Raw genomic sequence first — 19,270 nt, 5'->3', positions numbered from 1 at the left:
AGATCCCTGGCTGCAGATCACAAGAAACACTCTCGGAAGTTATCGACTGCACCTGACAGCATTGCTGCCATGCATGAATAAATGGACTAGAGTAGAGTGGAAACGCAGGAAACTACTCTAAAGTATGAATATATGACATCCTACCTCACCAACCACTAGTAGATTTGCATAGCCAAAAGATTTCTACTTGGCCATAAGCATTTAATTCAAGGCTGAATATCACACCTTCGGAAGAAAAATTGTCCAAGAGTTAATGTGTTTTCAACAGCTTGTAGAGAACCTCCCGTGTGGTTGGTCATCGATCTAAATGTGTTTTCCCACTGTGTGTGCGAGGTCATTGGATCAGACATTTGAGCTCTTCATTTTGAAGTATTTGCTTTTCCAGACTGGGCCTGCCATCTGTAGAACAATCGCTATCTGGGCTGCTCTGTGCTGCTTTCACTCTGTATCTTGGTATGATCTGGTCCTGTTTAACATACTGCACATGTGATTTAACACCTTTTTGTGATGTGATGAACAAATCTCATCTCAGTCTCATGAAAATGTATCCTCAATTTATTTTATTTATTTATTTAAATATAACAATGTCACATGTATATATTGTTCATCTGTTTGGACCAGTGTTTCATATTTCTACTGCATGACAATTACAGAAAATATTGTTTAACACTCAGAAAAGGTTACATGGGACTTGGATGTATCAGTTGTACAATAGTTATTGCAATATGAGAAACGATATAATCTAGGATCTTGGTTCTATTAATATGAGCTTTTCCTTGAATGCAGAGTGCCCTCCACAGCTGTCAATGTGACTTCATTTGGAGTGACACACAGAGCTTGTGAGGGGGGATTAGTTTAGTTGCATTGTGGGATTTTTAGTGATAAGCAGTGTTTGTGCAGTGGACACACTGTTTTAGTTTTTCATTTGCTGTAAAAAAAAAAAAAAAAAAAAAAAAAAGTTTGTTGGTACTCTAAAGTAGATATGTTAAAGTAAAAGCAAATAAATGAATTTGGAGTTATTTTAGACGCAGCCTCTAATTCATCAAGCCTGCCTGCATGAAAAATGTGATTTAATTCACTGTCATAAAAGTCTTTTTTTTTTTTTTGCTCACCCTCAGAGAGCATATTTTTTTCATCATAGAAAGATATATATTTTTTCTTTCTCTTTATATTGTACTGTGTGTGTGTGTGTGTGTGTGTGTGTGTGTGTGTGTGTGTGTGTGTGTGTGTGTGTGTGTGTGTGTGTGTGTGTGTGTGTGTGTGTGTGTGTGTGTGTGTGTGTGTGTGTGTGTGTGTGTGTGTGTGTGTGTGTGTGTGTGTGTGTGTGTACTGTATAGTACATTAATGTCTGACAATTGTGCATCTATATTATCATCCACTGGAATCAGTTCATGGGCTTAATGCAGTAGTAGTTTTTTAGTACTTGAATGGTTCATCATGGACTGTCTCTTAAAACACGTTAAAGAATGGAATGGAGTAACATTGTGTGTGCTCTCTCTGTTAATGTGACAGCTTTGATTCATACTTGAAGTAAAGGAGCAAGTGTTATTAGAACTGTGTTGTTTCAGCAGGATTTTTTTCCTAAAGTAAGTTGAGAAAGGCTCCGGCTCCTCTAGACAAACGAAATTAAATTAAAGTTATTGTTTTTAATAATAATATTTACCTGCCAGGCTTACATATCACACTGTTGCTATCGGTGTTTCAGTAAGCTATACCCAGACCTTGAATGTTCTCCGTTTATTTTATTTTTAATAACATTTGTTCATTACACAGAGCTCTGCTGTGATTCCTCGACATGTTACATTCAGAATAGAGAACAGGAATCAATTTAAGAATCCAAAATAGGGACCAAATATTCACTTCAACACAATGAGTTTTTTGTTTCACTGGAAAAATATTGCCGTAATGTTGTAAATTTGTAAATCATTTTTTTTCTTAAGTGGGGATGACTCAAACTCTTCACACAAGGCATATCTCTTTCCAATGAAAGAGCAGCATTGATTATATAGTCAGAGGCTCAAGCTCACTCAATGTGTACACTGTTCAGCTGTGTGAAATCTTTACTCTCTTTCTCACACACACACACACACACACACACACACACACACACACACACACACACACACACACACACACACACACACACACACACACACACACACACACACACACACACACACAAAGCGAGCTTAGATTTAGGTGAACAGGTGTGAGGAAGGGCTATGGGGTCACTATCTAGCTCAGGTTGGACCTAGTAATTTAGCTGAACTGAGGGATTTGCTCCTCCCTGCTAAGACAGGCAATACAAAAGATCCGACTTGAAAGTGGAGAGGGAAGAGAGGGGCATGGACAGTTTAAGGAAGATGAAGGAGTTCAGTTGGCCAAAATGCCCACTTTGATTAATCTTTACACTTGCTCTAATTGAGCATGCATGTGTGCGAGTGTGAGTCCTTCACTTATGGCGACCGCAGTGAGATTTGTGCATGTGTGCATGTGTGTTGGGACATCAGCGTTTGAGTGTGTATCAGGTTTTTTTTTTTTTTTTTTTTTTCTCCATGTTGTAAAACTCTCCCTCCCCTCACACTCATTCCTCTCTCAAGACTGAATTTGCTTGTCTTCTCAGCATGAGTGTTTAATCTTTTCAGGCCGTTGAATCGGCCCAATGAATGAGTCCCCAGCTCCTTCTCACTAGTAGCCGTGGAGATTATTCTAAAGCACTAATCGTTGAGCAAACACAGCAGTGCTCTCCCATTCCTATTCTACACAGGCCACAGTATAGCACAACTTCTTCTTTCACTTCTCTTCACATTTTACGCCCTGTGTAGATTTTTTGCTTTTTGGCGTACGTAGCCTAGATTTCTGCTCCTGAGAAACGGACCCCCTGACTCCCCCTTTGCAGCCATGGTTAAAAATGAACTAAGCAGAGACTGAGAGAGTTTTTTCTTATTTGCTCTTTTATAGTAAGAGAAGTGACATGTAATTTAGAGAGCATTATTTCCAACACTGTCCCCTGGAACCTTTTATGTTTGTGGCTGTGTTTGTTTTTTAATTAGATTGTCAGTAGGGAGAATCTGCCGGGCTTATATGATGGTGTCAATATCCTTGGATTTGGAGCTTCGTCAATATTGTCTGGCCCTGCCGCTACTAACCTGAACAGGCTGCTGGCATTTGGTGTAAAATAAATAGAGTGATTTGTCTGTTGTGTTTTCTCCATATCTTCGTCGCCTCCAAGAGAAGTTTTATTTACACCGCTCTGCATTTGATTTTGCGTGGTATTTGCTTTTTTGCCAGTTGTGGCCTCGCCATGGTCTGTAGAAGTCATGCTGCCTCTGCACCCCGTGGTCCCTCATGTCATTTTATGATCACATAATGTGAAAATATCTCCCCGCTAATGAGACACTGGCGCGTGGGTTGGAGATCTCACCCTACACAGATCAAGTCAGAGCAGGGAGGATGGATGTTTTCATTTCAAGCAAAGATTATACTTTTAACAATTAATTATTTTTTGGGACCTCTGTGTATAAGCTTGCCATCAATATTGTAATCTTGCAATTTATAAGAGAGCAATCTAAATACATCTCTTCTCCAAAGGCTTAGAAAACGACATACTCATCTGTTAGCAGCAAACTATACCTTTTATTATGTTGTTTGCTTGAACACAAAGTCACCTCCAAATAAAACCAGTCTGTTGTGAAAAATGTCCGTACGATGGCACAGTATACTCACACAACTCTTCATCGACTCCACAGAGAAAGCTGCTGGCCATCTACCTCCACAACGACGACAGTGTCCTCAGCAACGTCTTCTGCTCCCAAATGATGTGTGCTGACTCCATTGTCTCTTACCTGAGCCAGAACTTCATCACATGGGCCTGGGACGTCACTAAAGAAGCTAACAAAGCCAGGTACAGAACCAAAGTCAGCCAGAGGGATGTGCAATTTGTTTTTATTTTGTTCAGGTTCAGACCCGTTGCTTGTGTGGCTTTGGAATTTTTCAGTTATGTCGTGTTGTATATTCTTCTCTGAACTCTGAATTGTGCCATCTTTACCCAGTATTGCAGCTATGGCATGAATTAAGACACAACTTCAGCTTCAGTAACACATGGACACACAATAATAGCAATACCTTTGCCATAAACTACTACTATGAAGTTTTGTTGATACTGTGCCAATCAGAAAATAATAGTGATAAGTATGTGACTTAATTAGTTTTCCTGTTGTTGTTATTGTTATCATTATTATTACTATCAGGCGTTAGGCAGTTTTTTGTTTTGCTGACGATAGGAACATGAGATGCAGTCTTAACATAATAGATTTATGATTTCTTTATCAGAACTGTTTTAAACCTGTCTAATTCAGTAATCAAATCAAACACATGAATTATCTTGTAAAGTTGAATGTAGGGGTTTTCTCAGCCCTCTGAGTCTCATAATGGAGCTAGAGAGAAAACTGTGTTAATATCCAATTGAAATGATAGCCAGAATGATTTGACCCAGGTTGTTTGAAATGAAACTATTTCTCTTTAAACATTGAATTAATTATCTGACCCTCACAGAGATTCAGAAACCACAATCAAACTGTGTATAATAATATTTCCTTTTCCTTGATGCAAAGTTTAGTAGAGCAATAATCGAACCTCTAAGCCCTGACGGCATGCCTAATCCTTATGTTTTATTTATGCCAGACTTATTGTCTGGAGGAGTGGGCTGTTGCATAAATACTGACGTGTATCTAATAGAGGGGATATCAGATGTATTTCAGGAGGAGAGCAGCTTGGTTGTATGCAGAAGAACCCTGTTACTCTGGAACATGCTGCTATGTATGCCAGTGTCTTTGTTTTTAATGGTTCTCATAGAGAAGGTCAATGTATTCATTAGTACCTTGCCCCATCCTGCTGCATACTCGTGGAATTGTTTTTTCAATTTCAGAGGCAGAAAATCTTGAGCTTCAAAGACTTGAGATGAGATCTTTGTTTTGCCACTTCAGTTTATAGGAAGCTTTTACAAAATGATCTAAAATTGCTAGTGTGGACAGAAGTCCGTTTGACACATAAACAGCGTTTTCACATCTATTCGCATTAATGTGGACATGTCCTTAATTGCCGGCATTCAGCTCTTACTCCATTGCTCACACCCTGCATCTCTGTCCTCCCATTCTCTCTTCAATTTCATTCTCTTTTTGAAGCTTGGAGGTTGCATGCTAACAAAAGGCGTTGTGTTTGCATGGTGAGGCCCCTGATTGGGCAATCTTGACTAAGCTGTCTGAATACGGGGTCAGTGGGAGATGAAGGACTCCCTTGGAGTCCAAACATCTCTATCTCTCCATTTATGCTCAGATGGCCTAGTGGAGCTCCAACAGTGTGTGTTGGTAATTGACAGGTCTGTCTAGCACTAGTTTATTACACGTCCCACTACTACAGTGGACAACTCACACTAGATTTTTTTTAATTTTAGATTTTGTAGAAAATACATGACACTAATTAGAAAAACAAATCTGACCTGCAATGTGTCACAGACAACCAGATCCCTGCAGGTTTAAGTGTTTGCCTGTGGACAAGTAGGGGTAAATGCAGACCTGCTGAGGGTTTGATTGGTTTTCCTCATAACATTGTGCCAATGACAAGCTCAGTTCCCTCCCACTTCCTCCCACATCTCTGCTACATCTTTTCATTCTCCTCATCTCTTTCCCAGTTTTTCTTTATGTTCCTTCTCTTTATCCCACTACCTCACCTCTCTCCCTGTCCCCAGAACCTCGAGAGTTAAGCCTGCCCTCTGGAAGGAGCTATTTAAGAAAGACTCGCACCTTGACCTCACCCCTCCATTATTTCTTTTAAGGAAATTCCCTCCTTCTTCATTCCACTCTCCTTTCTCTCCCATTGGCCTCCTTTGCTTTTTGCCCCAGCTGAGCCTTTTTATTGCACATTAAAAAGCAGGCAACATCTGGAGCTTTTCATCACACACAGCTAGTCACAGCTTTGCTGCTAACGCATGCATGCACATGTGCGCACTCTCTCACTCACACATACGCTGCCTCTCTGCATTCTCACGCTCTCTGGTTGATCCAAAGTGACTGGTGATTGGCACCAATCGTGCAGGCTGTTAGAAAGGTATCCTGACTGCGTGTGTTTGATGAACCTGCTGCTATTGGAATGTGCCTGTTGCTTTGCTCTCTGTATTCTCACAGGCCTCCCAGTTAAATGATTAATTATGCATAAATGTAGTTCCACTGATTGGATGTCAGTGTAATTGTCACCCATGGGAAATGAATCTGATATATCATACAGACGCTGCACTTCAGTGGCACATGGCAAATATTAAAACTGTCAGTAGATAAACACGCTACAAGTTAGATCAATTTATCAGTGTGTTTCCTACTTCAAATCTATTACACATTTTATTCCATGGTAACATATCTGTGCAAGCACAAAGAAAGGTTTTAATAAAGTCGGCCATCTCTTTTGTATTGACAGTCAACAGTATACAATAGCCTGCCATTTAACACCTGTACAATAGCGCTGCAATACATATTATTGATATTTGTCCTCCTGTGGAAAATTTAATTTTTCACATTTATATAACACAAGTGCATCTAGCTCCCCCTAAAATAGGTCTTAGGTTAACAGATGGATTGTTTTGCTGGTGTCCGTGATGTTTTTATATACTCCAGGTAAGGCTGCAGATAAGGCGATGTTTTTTAAAAGTCACCACTAAGGAAAGTCCAGGATCTAATGGGAAGGTAGCTCCAGTGTCCTTGGTCAAGGTGTCACAGAAGTCGTGGCTGATGAGCTTCACCTTAGTACAGGGCCAGGGACAGTGCTGGAAAGAGCCGGGTTCTACACCACATCTAAAGCACATTTCAGACAATTCATGTTTGAATTTGTGTGTTTTCTGTGGGTTTAGGTAAGGCTAATGAAAGAAGTTGTAATTAACTAGTCTTTACTTGGCATTAATAGTTGCTAACTGACTGTCTTGGCATTAATCAGTTGCCATGTCGAAATCCCTTTCCCCATCTTGCTAAAGATTTATGGTTTTGGGACCGCACTGAGCTGTAAGGGATGCAAGTACAGGTAAAAGTTCTAACTGAAGACATTGGTCGAGGGTATTGCTGGTCAAATCATATTTACTGTGCAGTTGTTCAAAAGACAAGTCAACAGAATTTGGTTATGAAGAGTCATGTAAGTTAATTTTATCTCACGTGTTTGAGAGTTCTGAGTCTCACACCACATTTGCGTTTTCATATTTTTAATGACCTTTAAGTGTAAATTAGTGTCATAACCTATAAGAGCAGGGACCAACCAATATGCAAACCTGTTCTGCACACTTGACTTCACCTCTTGACATCCTCCGATCTGAAAACATAACTGGTTTAGAGAGAGAACAAAATGTCATTTTCAAATCAAAACATGTCCATGTTCGCTCTGAAACAAAGTGTGTATGACACAGTGAGCTATCACTGCATCCGGTTCCCATACTTCACCCTCCCATACAGGTGGCTGGTAAAAATATTCCCTGCAGTGCTACTGTACAAGCTGGACTCATCAGCTGCTCAGTCAAGCAGCTGTCAGGTTTAACCAGTCTACTCATATCTTCTTGCACAAGCTTGATGTGAAGAAATGTGACGTGACAGTCCGGGGAAACATTTACTATTTTAGCTGCCCTGATGTGCAGTGCGTCAAGGAGGTGGGATGGGTGACAAATTAGAAGCTGTCAATCACATTAACCACTGAACCAAAGTCTTTAGCTCACATTAGTTGCAAGTTCCAGGCAGGTGTTTCCTCTACATTTAGTTACCCCTGAAGGTTTTTAAGGGCCTGGTATGGACCAGGCTACATTCTTCACCACGTTATGTTATGGCTGGATGAGACTGTGGTGAACTGTTCACCTCAGCTCCTGGAGCAGCTTGACTTCCTCCTGCTCTCCGTGCTGTGTCCGTGCTTGTTCTATAGGTGGATTCATTAGTGTTTCATATCCTGATTACAACATTTCTCCCATTCTGAGTGACAGTGCGTATGCAGCGGTTCCAGGCCGAGTTTCCACACCGAGCAGTTTTCTGCTGCGGCGATGGTTTTTGCTGTGGTGGACTGACTTCCTTTAGTTCTGAGATAGAAACCAAAGCAGGTTGGCTTGTGCTTAATGGGAGGTTTAAGATTGGATTACCCTTCAAGTTAGTGTCCATTGTTCCCTGGCCCTTTCATTACAGGTTAGAGTTTCCCTGTGGGCTATTGTTATGGTCTGCCACGGTAGAGGTCTAAACAGGGACAAATGTCAGGACAGAATGATCAGTAGGATTTAGGGTACCCAACTTTTTTCATTGCAAGACGTGGGTCACTGAAAGTTCAACATTTGGAGAAGTTTTATTTTAATCATATTCCAATAACATCTTAAAGTCTGGTCTTCTTTGAGCTCCGGCCCTGTAGCTTCCCGTTGTTCACTGATCTTTCAGTCTGGAGTGTTATGATTATTGTTTTTAGGAAGTACCACTATAAACTCAAATAGTCAGTTTCACAGTTTGAAAAGTCTGAAAGTTGCTGCTGCAGCTTTGGCTTCATGTTTTAATGAGCTATACCTCCTCTCAGACAACACCTCTTCCATCTATCTTCTTCCCCTGACCTGCTGTCCCTCCATCCTTTCCATTACTTCTCTATTTTACCAGCCAGTTATTAAAGTAGATCTTATTAAAAGGCGAGAGAAAAAGCTAATCTATATTTGCATTCAGTCTATAGCAATTCATTAATATTATGACATTTACAGGGAGCTTGGCGGGGCCCCGGCTGCCTGCTACCCTTTTCCCTCTCTGAAATGTTAATTTAAAAAGTTCTGTCTTTGTAATGGAATAAGAAATCCTCTCTTGCCCTATCAATTCATGGGTGTCTGGTGAGGAATACTAATTCATCTACGGTTCCAATTGAGATAGCATGTCACTCTGATGGAATAAGGAAATGCAGAATTGGTTTTAAAGTCCTTAATGCCACGAGTTGTGTGTATTTCTCTTCTGCTGCAGTCTCAAAAGCTGGAGTGTACACCTTCATTTCCATATGTTGTAAAAATGTTTGTACACATGCTTGTATGTGTTTGTCTCCTTTATGTTTGAATTTATTTATTTTTCAATTGCAGGCTCTGAAGTAGTTGTTCACTTCCAAGAAAAACAATGAAAGGTTTTTGTTTTTATAAAAAAGTGAAATTTGTATTGGATTTCCTTCTTTGCTTCCAGACTACTCACCATGTGTACGAGGCACTTTGGAAGTGTGGTGACGCAAACTATACGAACATACAAAACAGACCAATTCCCCCTGCTCCTAATAGTCATGGGCAAACGCACGTCCAATGAAGTTCTAAATGTTATACAAGGTAATTTGTACTTCATTAATAATATGACTATCAATACTTGTGTAGACAAATGCAAAAAATGATAAATGACAAAGTGTTGATTGTGATTGTATGACTGTTTTTTGTTTTGTTTTGTTTTGTTTTTTAAAATCTTCAGGCAATACGACAGTGGACGAGCTGATGATGAGGTTAATGGGAGCAATGGAAATCTTTACAGCACAGCAGCAGGAGGACATCAAAGATGAGGTAAGGTCTGAGCAGGGAGCAGCCAAACAAACAAAAATGTTGGGCTCTGATTCTTTAAGATTTAGAAAACGCTTGGGATCAGGTTGACTGTTTTTAAGTTGGTTTATCGAGAAAGAAATGAACGGGAGGTAATATTTCATATACATTAATTTGTTTAGGGTGTGGAATAGGAAGACGTCTAGTACAAACTTAAACCAACTTCAGCTGTATGACTAGCTACATTTGGTGGCCTTATTTAAGCCAGAGCCAGTCTATTGTGTCCTGCTCAGGAGATGAATGGCAACATGTTAGGGCAGATCAGACTACATTGTTAAACTGTGGCATACTTTACTCCACTAGAAAGTGGACAAACATACCTGACAGATACCCTCCTCCATACAATAATATGAGGGAACAGTGATCTTTCATGTCATAGACAGGAATCTGGGACAGTATGACAGGGAGGTCTCTTCACAAGACTTTCACCTGACCCCTCTGCACCACTCACTGATATTTCAACACAACATCAAAGAAGAGAATGAATGACATACTAAGTGTTTTTTGTTCAGGCAAGTTTTCTTTTCGCAGAGTATTCACATAATCCTCCAAGCTCTGTTTTTCTCTTTTGTTGTAACAAAATATTTTTTCATATTTTGGAATTTAGTGTAGTACAGTCGCTATAGAATCACAAATTAAGACTCATGTTTTAATATTTCAAATAATAATGAGTTATTAATTAATATGAAGATTTGTGTAGTTTATGTTGATCTGTGATGATCCTTCCAGGTGTTTAGTTCTGTGCAGTGTGTCAGTTGTGAAATGCTTCGTCCCTCATATTCCCACACCCTCTGACATTGTCGTGCCTTTTTTTTGACTACTATATCTATAGATGACACATGTCATGCCAAATTATTAGTTTTACAATTAGTCAACCAAACTGCCTCCCTAACAATGTTAATCCAAGAGCCACAGCACAGAGTTGTGGGAACAGTGGTTAAGCAGTAAATCTTGTCACACACACACACACCCTTAGGGTTTGGCATTTTCTGCTGTTGAATGACAGCTATTCTCTGCGTTGTTGTTGTTGTTATTGCTACAATTCTCTGGCTTTATTGTGGGTTGTCACACTTCAAAAAAAAAAAAATAATAAGTAGTGACATGAAGTATTTGGAGCATGTGCATGTGTCAGATTAAACTGTGAGTCATAAAGATGATTGCAGGTTCATACGTGAGGTTATGACATTTTATTTGACCAGTTGCAAAAGGATACCTGTGTTTTAGTACAGATGACAATTAAAGTGATACATGTCAATACATCAGTTATAAGCAAGTTTTTCTACAAAGCCGAACCCCTTTTTTTTTTCAGTTGACAAATAAGTTCTCAAATGTTTGATGTTGTCTGAAGAAAAGCTGCAATGCACAAATGGTGCCTAAATTAAACTGACTAAAATTGGCAACATTTAGATTTACATTTCAGCAGACATTTTGTGCCAGCTTTCACTACTTAACAGTTCCAAAATGTCTTGTGGACACATTTCACTTGATACCAAAAGGACTGACGTTCAAAACTTAGGCCCGTTCACCCTGGAAGACTGATTTGTTTCACTTGGATGCAATGTATATTGAACTAATTATGTGGTTTTGTTAAATATAAGATTCTATTTTGACACTGTAGGTTCTTTTCTTACAAGGTGACTGTGTTTTGTGCTTTAAAAAATTCAAATATTTTTTTTCTTCCTCTTCTTTCTATTATATTTCTAACAACTGGGTTGAGATCTGTCAGAGAAATAAGAAATTAGATTCGCCATAGCGTAAGAGCAGTGAAGCTGTTCCATTAAAGTGTGATAATTACCCAGGCATTAGAGGCCAGAAAGAAATAGCATGTAAGTGATGATGAGAGCATAATGTTCTGTGTGATTATTCATGATTAGTACCAATAACCACAGGATTTAAGTATATCCTGCGTCTGACAGGACTCATTCCATCTTCAGGTGAACTCAACCTTGACACAGCACCGATCCTGTCTTTGCTGTAGCAACTCTCAGGCATTGTTGAGTTTCCTTCTCCCTCTTTTTTTTTCTCTTGTTCCATTTTTCCACCTCGACCCTCCAAAGGCAAACTGAGACACGAACACAGACACCCACCTAACCCAGACATTCCACTTTGACAGTGACTTTTGTGTCTGTCTGGAAACGGAGCAGCTGGGCAGCCACACTGTGACTTCAACCAACCTTACTGACTCGCCAGTCATTCCTATGGTTGTCTGTGTTTTAGCTTAGTACTTAGTAATCGGCTGATTACTCACTGCAGGTTTTGTGGTCTGCATCTGTCAGCATCGGGGGCTTTCTTCTTTGCTTTTCATGTGAGCAACCGCCAAAAATAACCCATGTTGATTTTGGGGATAAACAGCTGGTTTCACATAAGGCTGTATATGAGAAACAGCGGCGCTCTAAAGCCAGTAGCTCGGTCAATGGCACCAAACGTACATATCCCAGCATCAGGGAGTATGAAAGGTCCACAGACAGGAGTGCTCGTATTAAATTCTGGATCCTCTGGCTGTGGAGTGACAGTGAGACACTGGGCCAAAGTATTCATAAAAAAACAAATCAGGTTTAATTTGCCTTATTAATGAAAGTAGCTTTAATCTAAATTTAACTGCAACTCTTTCCATTATTTGTTATTTGTGAATAATTATTAAATGTTTGACAGCTTGAATTTCTGACATCTGACTTGATAAGCCTGTCATTACCTCTAGAAGACAGCATGTGTATCACCAACTTGATCGGTAGCCAAGTTATAGATGCAGAAATCTCCTTCTGTTTTCCTCCGTAGAGGAAAATCACATTGTTTAAGCAGATTCATGGTAAATTAACATTTCACTTCATGCCTCTGGTTCTCAAAGGGCATTCGATGCAGATGGTGAATTGGAAAACATTTTACAACAGCACAAAATGAGTATTTAACATGAACTACTCTGCAACTTTGTTTGCGTGACTCAGGGCCGGGCCATTGAAGGTTGCCACTTTTGATGTTTTGTCCCCGTCTGCCATTCTTTTACAGTTTCCTTTCAATGTTCATCTATTATGCGGGTCAAAAGCACAAATGTATCCTTTGCATTTTCCGATTGAATGCAACAATACACACTGTCCTTTTGCTTAGCCACTGATTGGCTGCACAGTAGTCCTCTGATCATCACAATAAGCTTACTTCGCCATATCCGGGCTGGCACACAGCATGGGCCTTCAGAAAATGGAAAACTAATGGCTGTGCACTGTTAACACAATGGGCACTCGTATTTAGTCCCAGTCTTTATAAAACACTTTGTAGCCACAGCAGGTAGAAAGAGAAAGGCCGCCTTTCCCCTTCCCTCTGTACAAACAGGAAGCGAGACGCAGAGTGAATGAAAGAGAAAGGGACGGTGAAACTGAGATGAGGAAACATAAAAGAAGCTCGGGGTCTGGTAAATGACAGCCCCGTCATAATGAATTCCCCTCTGGTGCTACTCTTTCATACCTGGTGTTTGTACGTAACCACACTTGACATGCTGCATTTTTCCTTTTGCTCGATTCTTTTTGGCTCCTCAGCTTAGATGCTTTGTCCCCGTGTATCCTTTATTGTCTTGTTAGCTAATGGGCCCCGCTTTCTTTCTCCCCTCCCTCCACCCAGGACGAGCGTGAAGCAAGAGAGATGGTGAAGAGAGAACAGGATGAGGCCTACCGTCTGTCTTTAGAGGCTGATCGTAAGAAGGTATTTAAAAAACAAACACATTTTCCTCTATCACATCTTTTTATTATTATTTTTGTTGCATAGCACCATTATCACTTCTGATGCTGTTTTAAAGTAAAAACCAGAGGGATTTAATAAAAAGCATTCATTCTCTTCTCATTTTAGAATATTCTCTTATTCTAAAATGATTTGTTTTGCTAATAACCATATTATCATGTGTAGAGTAGACATCCAACTGTACATAAGACCAGTTGCTTGGTATTTAATTTAATTTTTTTGAATTCATTTCAGAGTTTAAACACTTTAAACATTCATTCAATTTGCCCATATAGCAGCCCAGTTGTCTGAACACAATCTACTAAAATAGAGACAGTTTAAGTCACTGCCTTGATAATCAGTTAGTAGGAAGTTACTGTTCCAGTTTTGGAAATGTCAGTGCCAAGAAAATGACATTGCTCTGATCATGAGGATAATATCCACAATGACTAATCAAATCAAAGTGACAGCCTGTGATTCACCACACCAAAATTAAGGGCTGCACGTCACTCTGTTTGATTGACTCGGCTGTCACATTGATTACATTCCTCTCCTGTCATTTTTAGAGAGAAGCCCAAGAGAGAGAAGAGGCCGAGCAAGTTCGCCAGGAACAGATGAGAAAGGAGCAGGAGGACGAGAAGGAGGTGAGAAGACAGCCATGTACACGCCGTACTCACACTGTGCAAGTTTTCTCTTAAATGAATATTCCATCATTATCATCAGTATAAGGTGGAAGAGTCAGAGTGAAATGTTTCATCAGTGCACGTTGTGTTGTTGTTGTTTTCTGTCTTGTTCTCACTTAACCATGATAAGTCAATGGGATTGAGGTTTTAGTGAAGCCTGCCAATCAGTGAAGCGTGTGTATTGTGGGTGAACAGGCATACAGCGATTTCAGAAGAATGAAATATCCTAATTACTGTGAGGCCTTAGACCTTCCATACACACAGTTATTGTTCGGTTTAACTTGCTTTACGTTGGTATAGCACACAGCCTCGTATTGAAACCCAACTGAACAAAAGACTCAGGCAATTCATGTACACTGGCTCGTGCACAAACACACACCTCCCAAGCAAACACACACATTCACAGGAAAACAATTATTGTATGTGAAGAGGGGGATAATACACACACACACATACACATACACTGGGAGACACACTACTGACACACTGTCACGCATACAAGGAAAACAATTATTGTCTGCTAGGATGACACCATTGTTGTAATACAGTCTATAGTAATACAGTGTAGTCCTCAGTGATTGTTGTTTACCCAGCAGCAGAGAGCCTGGGGCGCTGCGTGGTATCGGGTGACCCAGCTTGTTCAGGTGATTTGTCTCTTAAGTTAAACAGACAACAACAAAAGAGCCCTGGACCTGGCCTTCTTAATTATATCACTGCAGTCCTCTAACCAAACTGTGTGCACGCTTGTGTATTTTAAACAACAATGGCCATCGTTTTTTTTTTGTGCTTCCTACCCGAGCACCACGGCGTTAGTGTTGTGCTTGTGCTACAGTCATAGATCCATATATCTGTCAGAATGGCAACATGAGATTTTTAAACTATTAAATTTGATGGTACACATAGAAATTATTTGAGCAATATCAGTTTGCTTTGTTATTCTACTTTTCTTTGCTCATAGTCACTGCATACAAATGTAATACTCTACTGTATATGATATAAACAACACAGTTTACAATTTATACTTAATTCTTGAATCTGACTATCATTATTTACACTCTATGAAGTTTTAGAAACCTGATATTATCCTTGAACATTCGTTTTTTTATTTGCATTCACATATTAACGTTAGATTACATGACAACTGCACCACCTCATCGAGACAGCTCAGGCTGAGGCTGCTGTTTTTGTTTTTTAAATCATTCCTCCCATAAATGTTAATACATTATCCTTTACAACACTGACTGGCTTTTATTTAGCCACAGGGAGTTATCGTGGACAGACTGCCACACCACCTCACCCCTGACCACTGCGTAGATGCATTTGTGACATTTTGTAGTATTCAAACATTGCAGTGATGTTGGGCTCTGGCTATAAAGGTGAATTTAGCGGCTGTGTCTGATCAGTTTTATTGTTAATGTTTGTTGTTGACAGCTTTCAGTTGAGTAGAGTCTGAGGAGACAGGAACCTTTTAGTGTATCTGACAGAAACTACAGACACAACAAAAACATCAGTAACCACCGGAGAGCAGACAATGCTAGGGGGAACGCTTTCTCTGCGATTTTGTGCCTTTGTGCAAAGAAGAGCGGTGGTGGGCTACATGTGTTTCATGTGCCTGTGTGGCTTGACATTACTATTCACCTACTTCAGAGGGTCTTAGCATGTAGTTGTGTGGCTGTCAGGTGCACCTCACCCCCCCTGGTCTCCACCTGTCATGTGTTTGCTCTCTGTGGTTAGTGGAACAGAGCTGGAGAGGCAGGTAGTCGGACCGAGAGATGCTTCTGATTGTCTGTGTGGATCAGCTGGGGACCGAAGCTCGACTGGAAGTGTGTCCTGTGGTTTTTTTGTTTTTTTTTAGGGACGCTACCATTGACTTGTGTGGGTGTTTGTGCTTCTGTCTGTGGTCGACTCTCTGTCTGCATTTATATGTCCACCACCACCGCATCCACACTCCTGTCTGTTATTTGTGTGTGTGTTAGTTTGCCCCATGGGGCCCCTTTAACTCAGTCAGCATCAGCTCTTATACCTGAGGGAGCTGATGGTGGAGCGGCACGTGCCCTACCCTGCCCACCCAACACCAGAAGCTGCTAATGAGCTACTGTTGTACACTCTTATGAAATATAATTGCATTATGGTGTGTAAATAAAACCGGGGCGTGTTGTCACAGCATATGCTCCCCGGCTGGCCAAACAGGAACAACAAGCTGTGGGAGGAGGAGGAGGGGGGGAGGAGGAGGGAGGTGAGGGGCAAGAGCAAAAAAAAGGAGGAAGGCTCAAGGGAGTGGCTGAAGCGCAGTTTTTCAGAACACAGGAGAGCTGATTAGCTTTGCTCTGCAAGATGACAGTTGATTGTTGTCTCTGTGCCAGTTAAAGCCGCCGTAGACCGTGATACCAAAGTTCGCGCAGCTGTAAGATTTTAGCTCTTATGAAACAACTTTGATTGAAGTATCTGCGGTGGACACTAGTGAGATAATCAACAGTCTCCATCTCAGATTTCCCAGTAAAGGGGGCTGAGCAGCAGTAAGACAGCATGAAAGAGGAACACTCTTGGCTGTTTTTAACGTATTGAAATGCTGCTCCGCAACCTGCTAAGCTACATCAGACTTTAGGGAACAGGGTGAGACACAGGACAACTAATTTAATAACATACTCAGGACAAGAAGATCCTTTAATTAATGTGAGGCAACAGTGCTGTAATCAGACTCTGGGAGAAAGTTCTTGGCTTGTGTTTCGTACTTGTTTGGACAGTGTGCCATCATCTTCATAACTGCCAGTGTTACTGTTGAGTCTTCGGTTTAAGTTCTCAGAGAGACATTTTATAATTGCACTCGACTGACTATCAGATTTTTTTTTTTTTTTTCACGTATAGGGGAGGATTGTATGCACATCCTGGTGTCTTTTCTCTCTTGCACTGCATATATTTATAGTTTTATAATAACAAATAACTTTTAATCATAAATACATTTGTTCTCATTTGCATAAGCACCCCACTATTTTTGTCCTTTTAGCCCAGTATTGAATTGATCTAATTATGAACCTATTATTTCTGGCTACCTGTCACAATATTAGTCTTACTGAGTCTGGTGTGAACAAACTGTAAAGAAAAAAAAATCAGTACTTTGTAATGCTAATAGGCCTGAGAACAAGATCTGCAGCACCAGTGATGACAGCTGCATCTCACTGGCACCTGTATGTAAACATGCCTGCCCTCAGTCAACACTCAACACTGTGAGGCAGTGTGTGTAGAAAAAGTAATTAAGCTGTATATTATTCTTCATTTCTTAAAATTTCCTCGATTAATATTTGTGTAGCATGCAACGAATAGCGTGTGCATAATTTAGTGAAGTGAAGAAACTGTCAGATTTCCCAGAGTTGGAGAAATCAATTTCATTAACACTTATCCAGAGTGATTTCTGCAAATTTGTCTGTTTTATACCCATACACAGGTTGCTTGTTAGCATAACATAAATCTTGCCAACTCTCTGGTAATTATGAAGCGTCTCCAACATTGTCAATGTGCCACACTAACCACCATACTGCATTTCTCCCACTCTCTTCTTTCAGGCAATCCGCTTGTCACTGGAGCAGGCCCTACCGCCAGAGCCCGCCGAGGAGGCTGGAGAGCAAATCAGCAAACTGCGAATCCGCACGCCAAGTGGCGAGTTTCTGGAACGGCGTTTCCTGGGCAGCTGTAAGCTCCAGGTCCTCTTCGACTTTGTGGCCTCCAAGGGATACCCCTTTGAAGAGTTCAAGCTCCTCACCACCTTCCCTCGTAGAAATGTGAGTGGTGCAGCTCGACACGCACTTCCCTGAAAATTGTCCTCTCCTGCTCACACGTTCATCTGCACACTGAAAAAGACAGTAAGGCCCAACACATCTAGTCTGTTAAATTGCACATATGAAGGGGTAAAGGCTTTTTTTTTTTTTTTTTTTTTTCTGTGACAATTTTGCACCCACACAAACAAGTGCTAAATTCGCCCTTAGTGCAGAAGAGTAGCAGCAGGTTATGAAGTGTTCTTGGCCACAGCTCACATCTCTGCTGGAGAGATCCACAGCTGTAATTGGCTTTTCCGTTTGGGCCTGGGCTGAATCTCAGGTGGCAGCCGTGTGTGGAGAGCAGCAGGGACAATAGTTAAGACAATCTGTTGTGGCTGACGGAAGATTTAGTTTTTCTTGTGTTTTATCACAGTTGTTTGCAGTGTTTGTGCGGCGCAGCAGCGCCGGTGCGTCACTGCCTACGTTTCCTTGTACCTGTGATGGGGGAAAGTTAAGCCAAGTGTTTATCCCTCCACCTGTGCACATGTATTATTCAGTGAATATTAATTAGTATCAGTCCATTGTGAATACAGTACACTGTGACTGCGGGTAGGATACAGTTGTCAGCACTAACAGTAGTATTCTCTATGGCTCTTCCGCTGACACCAGGCAGCACTCCGTCAGCTTCAACCAGTCATTAGAGGGCTTGGTCGCCGCGCTCCGTGGTAGCAGGCTAATGAGCTCTGTTTTAACTACCAGTTTAATTAGCCATGCTGCTGGAAACAAAAATGGGATTTCCATTAATCAAGAGAAGAGTGCATGTGGAGGGTGGGTGGTGGTGTGGTTGTGTAGAGGTGTGTGTGTGTAGGCTTGCCCAGGCAGTGTGCCATCTTAGTCTGTAGAGACCGCTGGGGCAAACACCTCAAACTAACACACACGTTAACGCGTAGCTCACACTCTTCATTTCGTCACAATCACACACTTCAACACATGCACAAATATTTTCAAGTAAACACATGCCCCGCTCACAACTTTGTCACTTAAAGGATTCACAGTTGTCTCTTTATAATCAAGAGTAAACATGTGTTTGAGACAGAGATAAAGATGTGTCTGCATCGCAGATGAAATTCCGGCAAAAACAGGATGGGAGGATTAGAGGGGTAGAGAAGCGAGAAGAGGATGGTGACTGCAGAACTAGTCGAAAAGAGAACAGAGAAGACAAAAGCTTAAACAAAGAAAAGATTTAATCAGAGAAACAGTCTGAAAGAGAAAGGGATATAGAAGACAAGTGGAGAAGATATTAAAAAGAAGAAAATGGGAGATAATTCCAGAAAACAGAAAGGCAAGAGATTTGGGGAAAGAGAGGAGGGAAGCAGCTCAGTGGTAGTGCCAGTATGAGGCTGTGAACACAGGCCCCTGTCTAATCCTCCAGCTCTGTGTTGTAATTAAATGAGAGGGAGCATAGAAAGCCTCCATCCCGTCCAGACGCTCTCACTGTTGCTCTGCCAGGATCAGAGGATAGA

General features: G+C 40.9%; 1 protein-coding gene across 1 annotated transcript in view; it reads left to right on the top strand.

Moving 5' to 3' along the window:
* faf1 (Fas (TNFRSF6) associated factor 1) overlaps nt 1–19,270 on the top strand; it is a 60,532-nt gene that overhangs the window by 34,980 nt on the left and 6,282 nt on the right. The window contains exons 13-18 of the mRNA XM_083969956.1: nt 3,750–3,904; nt 9,210–9,346; nt 9,483–9,571; nt 13,217–13,297; nt 13,879–13,956; nt 17,556–17,771. Coding sequence (XP_083826082.1) covers nt 3,750–3,904; nt 9,210–9,346; nt 9,483–9,571; nt 13,217–13,297; nt 13,879–13,956; nt 17,556–17,771 — 756 coding nt within the window. The remainder of the gene's footprint in view (nt 1–3,749; nt 3,905–9,209; nt 9,347–9,482; nt 9,572–13,216; nt 13,298–13,878; nt 13,957–17,555; nt 17,772–19,270) is intronic.

This window comes from Trachurus trachurus, assembly GCF_905171665.1.
Source record: "Trachurus trachurus genome assembly, chromosome: 4".
Lineage (NCBI taxonomy): Eukaryota > Metazoa > Chordata > Actinopteri > Carangiformes > Carangidae > Trachurus > Trachurus trachurus.
The sequence above is the reverse complement of the archived record's forward strand: the minus strand, read 5'-3'. Positions and strand labels throughout refer to the sequence as shown.